The 10,895-nt window shown below is 32.1% G+C and overlaps 1 protein-coding gene across 1 annotated transcript; it reads left to right on the top strand.

Moving 5' to 3' along the window:
* Positions 1-8,683: 8,683 nt before the first annotated feature.
* Positions 8,684-10,268, top strand: LOC125861744 (protein BIG GRAIN 1-like B). Its single transcript, XM_049541604.1, has 2 exons — positions 8,684-8,930; positions 9,600-10,268. Exons 1-2 carry the CDS (start codon positions 8,702-8,704, stop codon positions 10,109-10,111), a joined length of 741 nt encoding a protein of 246 aa, XP_049397561.1. The 5' UTR covers positions 8,684-8,701; the 3' UTR covers positions 10,112-10,268.
* Positions 10,269-10,895: the final 627 nt, after the last annotated feature.

The following is a 10,895-nucleotide window of genomic DNA, read 5'->3' as shown; positions in this document are numbered from 1 at the left end:
TAGAATTGAAAAGAAAAGGTGGCTATTATTGAAATAAAATTGAAATTGAATAGGCTAGAAATCGAATGATTAGAATAAAATAGGCAATAATTTAAATGATTTTGAGGAAATTTTAAGAAATGCTATTCAATTATAATACTACAAATATTATAATATTTTTTATATAATTAACATCACTTAAATTTTAAAACATTTGAATAAAATAATTACTTTGAGTTTTACTAATAATTTTAGAAATATCTTAATAATATTTATGATAATTTTATAAAGCACACATACTAAAATGTACAATTTTAGACAAAATCAATTAAAATTTTAAACTCGAAATATATTTTTAAAAACATGTATTTAATCGAATAGCATTCCAAAAAAGGGTTAAAAGTCGGTCAAAATTAGGTGTCAACATCTAACTCTCTCAACTAAAGTTCTGTTCATCCTTTCTGCCAAGTCATTTAATTGAGGAGTCTTTGGAGGAGTCTTCTGATGACGAATTCCTTGAGATTTGCAGTAGTTATCAAAGGGACCAATATACTCACCACCATTATCAGTGTGAATACATTTTAATTTCTTTCCCGTTGTGTCTCAGATAAGGCTTGAAACTCCTTAAACACATGAAGTACTTGATCTTTGGATTTTAAAGGATATACCCAAATCTTGCGAGAATGATCATCAATGAAAGTTGCAAAGTAAAGCGCACCACTTTTTGACTTCACTTTAAAAGGATCACACAAATCAGAGTGTACTAGCTCCAGTAGCTCAGACTTTCTTGAAGGAGGATGACTGTGAAAAGAAACTATTTTTTGTTTCCCAGCTAAGCAATGAACACATCTTTTTACCTTTGCTTGTTTCACACCAGCAAGCAAATTCTTCTTTGCCAAACAGGTAATCCCCCTCTCGCTCATATGACTAAGCCTCTTGTGCCACAATTTTGATAAAGTCTCGCTTTCCACCAAATTTATAGAGTCTCCAAGAATCGATCCTTGTGTCACGTATAAATTTGAATGCTTTCTTCCTCAAGCTACAATCAATGAGCCTTTGGTGAGGTTCCATTGGCCATTGAACAAGTCATTATGATAGCCATCATCATCTAGTTGTCCTACAGAGATCAAATTCAAGGGAATGTATGGACCATGCTTGACATTCTGAAGGACTAACGTTGAACCAATATTGGTTTTCAAAAAAACAGTGCCAACACCAAACACCTTAACCTCACCAGCATTACCCATCTTTAACACCTCAGAGTTAACAGAAGTATAAGATGAAAAGAAGTCTTTTCTCGGTGTAACATGTGATGTAGCTCCAGAATCTACTATCCAACTTGTATCTTGAGATACAAAATTGATGATGTCTTTATCACAAGCAAAAAGAAGGTCATCTCGAACAATAGCAACAACATTGTTTCCATTATTTTCTTCTTTCTTCCCTTCTTTAAGATCTTGCTTGAATTGTTTGCAAAATCTTCTAATATGTCCTTTCTTTCCACAATGATGGCATATAATATTTGGATTCCTGAATCTTGACTTGCTTCTACTTTTACCTCTACTCTTCGGATCTCTTGTCTTATCTCTCCCTCGATCTTCTGTGTACAAAACATCTGAATGATAAGATGTGTCTTGAGATTTTCTTCTAACTTCTTCATTCAACACACCACTTTTTGCATATTCCATAGTCACCTTACCACCAAGAGCAGAATTTGTTAAAGAGACACGAAGAGTTTCCCAAAAATCCGGTAGAGTATTAAGAAGCCAAAGTCCTTGTATTTCATCATCAAAATTAACACCCATTCCTGATAGCTGATCAAGAACACCTTGAAAATCATTTATGTGATCAAGAATAGGACTGCCCTCCTTGTATTTAAAGGTCATCAATTGCTTTAGCAAGAACAACTTGTTATTGCCAGTTTTTGAAGCGTAAAGTGTCTCCAACTTTTCCCACAATGTTCTAGCATGTGTCTCATTCACAATATGGTTGCGAACATTATCTTCAACCCATTGTCTTATATATCCACATACTTGTTGGTGCTCGAAATCCCAATTTTCATTGGTCACAGTCTCAGGTTTATAAGCAGCAAAAACGGGAAGATGCATCTTCTTCACGAACAATAGATCTTTCATCTTGCTTTTTCATATGTTGTAGTTTCTTCCGTTTAGACATACCATCTTGCTCATATTCCCCTCCATATAGAGAACCTCGCTCTGATACTACTTGTTGTGACGAAAAAAGATGAAAACAAAAATCTAAAATAAAGAACACCAAGTTTAACATGGAAAAATCCTTCAAAACGAAGGTAACCACCACGGAATCGAGAAGATCCGAATTGCTTCACTATAACAATAAGAGAGTTACAATTATTCTTCTAATGGCTACACAACAAGTGCCAAAAGAGAACAAACAATAGCTACACCAGCAAAAGATAAATAGAAAGAAACACCACCCAAACCTAGCTGCTGTTCGGGACCTAAAACAGGATCTTTCTGACTTTCGAATCCGATCTTCACCGTTCAAATCAACCACCAAGATGTCAGAAACACTCAGTAAAAATTTCAGTCCGATCCAACGGTTAGTTAATCGGAAACCACGATCTGAAGGTTGCTGGTCGGAATAAAATACTGCAGTAAAAGAACCCTTTTTTTTCTTCTCTCTTATCTCTTGTTGAAAGCTCTCTCAAAACTTCTCTTATGCCCTAATGTCTTTCAAAGACAATACTAATGAGCAATCTAAATTATTCTCTCAAGACCATCCTCAAATTATAGAGTTGTGCTTTTCCTTACAAAGCCAAAACCAACTCCAAATAGGATTACTATTCCAATCCTTTTCCTAATAGAGTTGGAAACCAAATAAAGAGAATAATTCCAATCATTTTTCAAGTAGGATTAGGCCATGGGCCTTTGGCTGAAACATGGACAATAGCCCAACACTCACTGCCTCTTGTTCTATTAAACTTAAGCCAACAAACTATCTTATATAGAAGACACAAATAATGCAGTTGATTCAGATGATAAGATTAACTTATCTCGTCAAGGAGAGTAAACCAACTAAAGGTAATTGTTCCATCAGAAAGGCTGCTAAGAAAGCTACTACTATTACTATTGAGAAATATGCAAAAGATAATGGAAGCATTAATGACGAAAGGAGAAAGATATATAGTTAAGGAGTNTCACTTGAAGAGTCATCATCAATATAATCGTTGATTTCTCGCATTCTTTTTATTTGAGAATTCTACATGGTATCAGAAACATAAGCTCTTCCACTCTCTAAGTATTGAATAAAAAAATAACCATACGTCCAACTGCAATATTGGCTCCCCCTACCGATACCCTGTCAACTATTTCTTTTCACCACCTCACTGCCTCTTGTTCTATTAAACTTAAGCCAACAAACTATCTTATATAGAGGACACAAATAATGCAGTTGATTCAGATGATAAGATTAACTTATCTCGTCAAGGAGAATAAACCAACTAAAGGTAATTGTTCCATCAGAAAGGCTGCTAAGAAAGCTACAACTATTACTATTGAGAAATATGCAAAAGATAATGGAAGCATTAATGACGGGAGGAGAAAGATATATAGTTAAAGAGTTGGATCTTAGGCACCTTAACAGAAGAAAGTATGTATCTGATTGCGTTGGTTGCTCAACTGCTAAAGAGATATGAGACTTCTTGGAAGAAGTCTATCTTCAAGCAACAAAAGATAAGAAGTTTCAGCTCAAACAATAATTGCAAAGTGTTAGGCTAAGAACTAAGAATATTGATGAACACATTAAGGAAATCAAAGGCATATGTGATGCTCTTGCATTCATTCACAAACATTTGGATGAAGATAGCAAAGTAATCAATTTTGCTAGAGGTTCAGGTCTCAAGTACAAGACCTTTAGGACTGTCATACTAGGTAAGCACACCATATCCCACCTTTAATTGATTTGTTAATACTCTCAAGGCTTTTGATACGAGAGAGGATGAGGAAGAGGTGCCATAACTTGGCATTCTCTGCTTAAAGGGGAAGGGGAAGAGGAAACAACAACTTCAACTCCCAGAGGAAGAAGAAACACTTCAACTTCAACAAATAATTCAGGTGTTCTATCTGAACTTAAACACTATAATGAATATGATAAAATCATTGTTGGGAATGGATCGCAGTTATCCATAATACGTGTTGAAAATACAACTAGATCAGCTCTGAAATTACAAGAGGTTCTTGGACTAAGATTACGAAGATTCTACTCTCAGTTAGTAAACTTACAAAAGACAATTGTTACACTCTTGAATTTGATGAAACTAACTTTTTTGTAAAGAACAAGAAGACAAGGGCGCTACTGGCAAAGGGATCTAAGAGTAGTGGACTCTATGCTTTGAAAGATAACAATCTATATGCTCTAACTACTACACAAGACTGGAAGACATCAAACAACATTTGACATACTAGATTAGGACATCCTAGTTTGAAGTTGTTAAAAGTTTTGAATAGTAATAGTTGCATTAATGTTAGTAGTTGGAATAAAATGTCTATTGTTTGTTCTAGTTGCCGGTTAGGAAAAAATTCCAAGCTTCCATTTGGCTTGAGGAATAAAATTTTAAAAGAAGCTTTATTAAAAATACATTGTGATTTGTGGGAACTTACTCCTGCTAAATCTTCTCAGCATATGAGATATTATGTAGTGTTTGTAGATAATCACACAAGATATACTTGGCTACATCTACTAAAAAGGAAGTCTGAATATTTTAAAATATTTGTCAAATTTCAGAAAATGGTGAATTTTTTTTTTTTAACAGATTAAGATATTCTAACGTGATGGAGGTGATGAATTCATTAAAACAAATTTCATTAAACATCTAAAAGTTTGTGGTATTGTAAGGAACATTCTTATTTTCTTAACAAATCTGAACAAAATGGAGTCTCAAAAAAAAAAGCACAGGCATCTTGTTGAGACTAGCTTAACTCTTCTATTCCATGCTAATCTTCCATTGTTCCTATGGGTTGATGCTTTTTTCACTGCCATATTCCTCACTAATAGATTCTCCTCCTCATTCTTAAAGACGGTGACTCCATTTGTTAAGTTATATTGTGAGCAACCTGATTACAATAGCTTAAAGATGTCTGGTTGTAGGTGTTTCTCATATATCAAGAATAGCAACAAGTTCAGTCCAAAGACCTACTCTTGACACACAAATTCTTTCTTCTAATTCTTTTATCTATACTTTGTTATGATGAGTTTTCTTTTCTATAATCTTTGTTAGATTATGACTCCTAGTTTTGTATTAGAAGAGTTTGTTGAATCCTAAGGAGTACATCTATATATCAGGTGAAATATCCTTAAGGATAATGCTGACACGCCTCAAACTTTGGTTAATTCCTTACCAATGTTCATGAAAAAACATCACCTCTAATTACATTTAATGGTCAATAAATAATTATTCAAGGAATCATAAGTTTCATTGGATAAGGAATCAATTATCTGCTATACAAGGCTTATGAAAAGGATGGTCAACTTAGAATAATATAACTCGTATGAATGGTATTAAGAGATCGAATGAATCTAGACAAACACATATATTTTTCTTATTGATTCATTTCATTTTCAAATGTAGAATTGGACGTAGGGCCACTGCCATGCTAATCAAAATTTGATCTTTACACACAAACTGTTGGCAATATGATTTTGTGCAGTATTATTGACTACATGAACAGGTACTTGATAACAAATGACCAAGATAAAACCATTTTTGACAAGTGTCATTCCACTTGGTCTGGTTATAACAAGTGTCCCTCGTGATGAGAAGTATAAATAGAAAGGCAGAAAAACAGACATCGACTTTACTTTTGTCAAATAATGACAGGTGTCTTATCATGACAATGACAACAAGTAGAAGTACTAATCCTAGAAAATAGATGTATTTTATCAACTTATCCTTAATAAATATCTTTAAAAAATAGTGTAACTCAATCTGTTGCATTTTCACATTTTTTAGAATTTTAATATTCTAACTTTATATTATATATTTTTTATTGACAATTTACATTGTTTACTGTAAATTTTAGATTATGAATCGCCTACATGGACTCAACCCGACCTGACCCAACCTGATAAAATTTCTGAAAATTAAAATAAATACAATTTTAAAAAGGGTGGGAACGGTTACAGGGCAACTACTAAACCACCACTTTCACTCCCTTTTTATAATTGTGTTTCACCCTTTTGCAAAAAGATATGAAACAGAAAAAAAAAAACAAATTTCTTCTTCATATGAACATCAACAAACAAATTGACATTTATTTTGTGAATCAAAATCTGTGTTTTTTAGTGATTCAAAGAGTGATTTGGAGTAAAACTTTCTAGCTTACAAATTTTACTCTGCTGCAACAATAAGCTACAGTACCAATCTTACATTGTACCTTAGTAATTTCTTACATTTACATATTTACTTCATAATGTATGTGTAATCTTACCCCTCCAAATCTCATTTATAGGATCACATTGAGTATGTCTTAATTACTAAATGTATATATGTCAACTTAAAAAAAAGGTTTCTCTATGAAATTTAGCTTTAGGCTCCCAAATTTGTTGAGACGGCCTTGACTCGATAAGATCCTACAGACTGCTGAACATGTAGCCATTATGGTTGATGACAACTAGAGGTGGCAGAATGGGTAAGAAGAAAGATCTTCTTTTTTTGGGGAAGGGGCTGGAAGGAGGGGTTGGGGTGATAAAACTACTTAAAAACTAAATTTAAATTTTTTTTATAGAAAAACATTTTTTTTTACATTTTTGGATGGTGGGGGGAGGGGAGGGGGGTAGTAAAAAATAGATTTTTTTTAGGCATGGGGTAGGAGCGGGTTGGGGGCCGGGTTAGGGGTGGGGTAGGGGTGATAAATAAAAATTAATCTTTTTTAAAAAGTAATTTTATTTGTTGTGGTGGGAGGTGAGGAGTGGGGTAAAAACTTTTGCTTGTCGAAGTTTATAGCAGGATTCCTACTATAATATGAGTATTTATGTTTATCCACATAGTTTATTGGGTAACTCATTTTTATCCATTTAAAATATAAATCGAGTCAATTATTTATCCATTTTTATTTAGATCATTTTCTATCGACTCATATTTAACTCAACTAGCTCATTTCCTACTCCTATCACACGCACATTGATTGGCAACCCGGTCCATTCACCGGGGTAGGGCCGGTCATTGATTCAGTGCATATGCAGGGTAACACAGGGCATTGATAAGTTAAAGTAAATTTCACTTTGTATTTAACAATCTTAGAATATAAATCTCATTAAAAATATATGTACATGTCCCAATGCATGATTCCATTTGACTGAGATATCTTTCAATTTTGTGGTCTAAAATTTTTCATGTTGAGATTAGAAAATTTACTTAATATAGAAAGAGATATTCTTCTTGGGGACGAAAAAGAAAGTAATCCATTAAAATGGGACAAAGGGAGCATTTAAAAGGATAGCTAACCTAAATCTCATTATTGTAGAAGTTAATTACTTGTATTCACACTAATTTATAATATTGTATTTTTAATCATATTTTGATTCTCAGATACATGTATCTGTTATGTAAGGCATATACATATTAATAAGTGTCTCTAATTAAAGAGTATAACTAAAAGTTATTAATCTAATTGAGGGATACAACTAAAAGTCATTAATTAAGGAGAAAATCACGCTTGCATCAACTTTAGAGGATATGACATATCACAACTTCTAAAAAAAACAAAACAATTAAAATTCTTCTTTTCTTTTTTAATTGGCAATTCAGTAAAGTTTAGACTTTTTAAATCAGATTCATGAACTCTTATTTAGATACACATATATTTTGCCATATACATATACAGTTAATCAGATATATACACTGATAAAAACTAAGATACATATAATCTTAACTCAATAATGTGTTCGTTGTGTGTGTGTCCGACAGATCTCCACAGAGTCACCAATAACTTCACTTTTCATCACCATCGACTACTAAAGATTTGAAGAAGAAGGTCCTCAAGTCGCTTTTGAAGTTCAATTACACAGCCGAGCATGCCGAAGAGGCTGTTTGCAGGCAAAATCTGCAGTCAGAGATGAAATTCGAGTGTTGCATCAGTGTGTCCATGAATTTTATGTAAGATACATCAGTATCTGGTTAGGCTCACATTTGTCATGTCCTTCCTGTCGACGCGTGGATTTGAGTAATGATTAAATAGATACAAATCTAAGCATGTAATGCCCGTTTTTCATATATGACTTTCATAGATTTAATGGTGAAAATCATGATGGAGAGAAGAAAGGAAGAGGGAGAACGGTGGTAGAGGGGGAAAAAGTTGATTAACATGAAAGCCTTAATTTGGGGTGGTTTAATGTGTAAATAACTAATTTAGGCTATTATTTAAGGATATGTGTATCTAATGTCTCTTCTTCACTAATATATGATAGAAAACGCTTATTTAATGGGAAGATATATAATTGTTTAAAAGTATAGCTACTATATAGTAGAATATGTCTAATTAGATAGTTTTACCAATTTAAAAGTAAAAACAAAAAAAGAAAAAAATAACAACTTTTGAATCCATTTTCCATTGTTCCTCATTTACCCTTCCAATAGGAACTTGGGAGATAATATAAAAACCAAAGTGGAATAAGAAGAATAAACTCACTCACAATTATTTTCCTCCCTTCCTCTTCTTAGGTGTATCCAAATCTATATTTCATTATGCTATGCTCTTTCCCTCTCTTTGTCAAACCCTATTATAATAGGCCTATTTTCCACTCCATTGACCATGGTGGCCAAGAGAAGAAATCAAGAAACTTTATTTCAAGTAGTGGCTCTTCTAGCTATTATTTTAATAATAGGCCAAAACCAATTAGAACTAGTATTTCAACTAACCAAGAAAAGTTTCACAAGCATATTGACCAATATCCCAAAGACTTCAACTTTTATGGTGAGTATATATGTTCATATATAATCACATCTATTTTATACTATCAGGTCACTTTTTATTACATATTGGAGTAGGTAATAGGTAATCCATCTTATAATTCTATTGCTAAAAAAAATGTGAATTGCCAAAGGATGCGTCCCATCAGCAATTGGCTCGTAAAAAATTCATCGAATATTCATTCATTTAGTAATATTTTCAAAATTATAAATTTCACTTATTTTTTTGCTGATAAATTATGTAAATATATTTCGAATGATACGATTGTATTAGATTTTAAATTTGTACATTATTGATGTATATAAAGTTGGATTCATAATTCAAATTTTGTCCTATTCATTTTGTTGCTAGACTATAGTTCTAATCTTCAGAATTTGTTAATCAAAAACAAGAATAAAGTAGTGCTTAGTTAAATTATGCTAGCAGCTTAGCTTTAAGGATTTATTTTTATTTTTGAATATATAAGCTTATAAATAGTCATGTATGCTCATTTTAAAAACATAGGTCCTCGACAGGCGAGACAAAAAGAAAAAATAAATGATAGAAAGATTTGGTCCCAGTTGGTCTCGTCTATGAATTTTTCTTTCCTTATCCTATTTATCTTCTTTTTATGGCAATATCAATTTATATTTATTAAAACAAAGTCTCTAACTCTACTTAAATTTTCAACAGATTCTTCTCTAGCAAAGGAAAAACCTAAACATGATGAAGATGGTTTTAAGAAGGCAAAGTCAAGAGGTTTGAAGATTTATAGAGAATTAAAGAAAGCTAAACAACCTATTTCTCATGGAAGTAGACTATCAAGTTTCTTGAACTCACTTTTTACAAATGGAAAAAAAACAAAAAAATCCTCAAATGATAATGAGAATAGAAAAATAAAATCAGCAAATGCATCAACTTGTTCTTCATTTTCTAGATTAAGTTTAAGCAAAAATATTATTAGTACTCCATGTGGACAAAATAATTATGACATGGACCAACAAAATGTGGAGGCTATAAATGGAATTAGTAGTAATTATGTTCATGAAGAATATGAAGATGATGATGATGAAGGTGCAAGTTATGCAAGTTCTGATTTGTTTGAGCTTGATATCTTTTCTTCCATGGGATTAATGGAATTACCTGCCTATGAAGCAACAAATCTAGGTACTAATTATCTAGCCATTGATGCAAATGGTAATTAATTTGCTTATGTAACTCTAAACAAATTTGTAAAATTGTATTATTATTATTGTTGTTGTTGGTATTTTTAGTTATTAATGAATGAGTATGCAAAAGTAAAAATTATCATATTCATATTGTATAAAATTGATTGTGTAGAATTCTAAGGTATTGTCTTAATGAGAATTATTCAACTATTATGTTCATAACCTATGGGTTGTTTATTTACACACCATAATGTTGAATTTCCTAAACTTATATATTTTGATGTCTTTCTTTGTATGAGAGATAACATATAGAGATAAATTCTCCTTTATTAACTTCCTTTCTTGGTAAATTTTTGGGCAAATGTGTTTGTACAACTCTAAGCTTCTAACCATGAGTGTGCATGTATTTGAAAGAGTTGTGGAACCTTAGGGGTAACTGATTTTAAGGATTTGTATCGAAATCAAATCAAATTATTTTCAAGACAATGACTTGCTACGATGCATGTTTGTGATAATTTATTACTATTTTTAATTATTCATGGTCAATGTTAATATTGTACTTCCTCCGTCCTATTTCATGGGGCACCTTTTGACTTGAAATGGTGTTTAAGAAAAAAATAAAGACTATTGAAACTTGTGGCCTAAAACAATCCTTAGATATTTGTATGGCTTAGAATCATTTCATTAAGGATAAAAAAGAATTTTAAAGTTAAATTGTTCCTAATTATAGTAAGGTAACAATTTTTTTAGAAGAACTAAAAAGGAAAGTGTGCCACATAAAATGGGACAGAGGGATCGTAGTATTTTTCCTAACAATTTG

Source organism: Solanum stenotomum, chromosome 4 (assembly GCF_019186545.1).
Source record: "Solanum stenotomum isolate F172 chromosome 4, ASM1918654v1, whole genome shotgun sequence".
Classification (NCBI taxonomy): Eukaryota; Viridiplantae; Streptophyta; class Magnoliopsida; order Solanales; family Solanaceae; genus Solanum; species Solanum stenotomum.
This window is presented reverse-complemented; position numbering and strand designations above follow the sequence as displayed.

Coding starts and splice junctions, on each gene's coding strand:
- LOC125861744 (XM_049541604.1), top strand. CDS start 8,702: ATGCTATGCTCTTTCCCTCTCTTTGTCAAACCCTATTATAATAGGCCT. Junction 8,931..9,599: donor CAAAGACTTCAACTTTTATG/GTGAGTATATAT, acceptor AATTTTCAACAG/ATTCTTCTCTAGCAAAGGAA.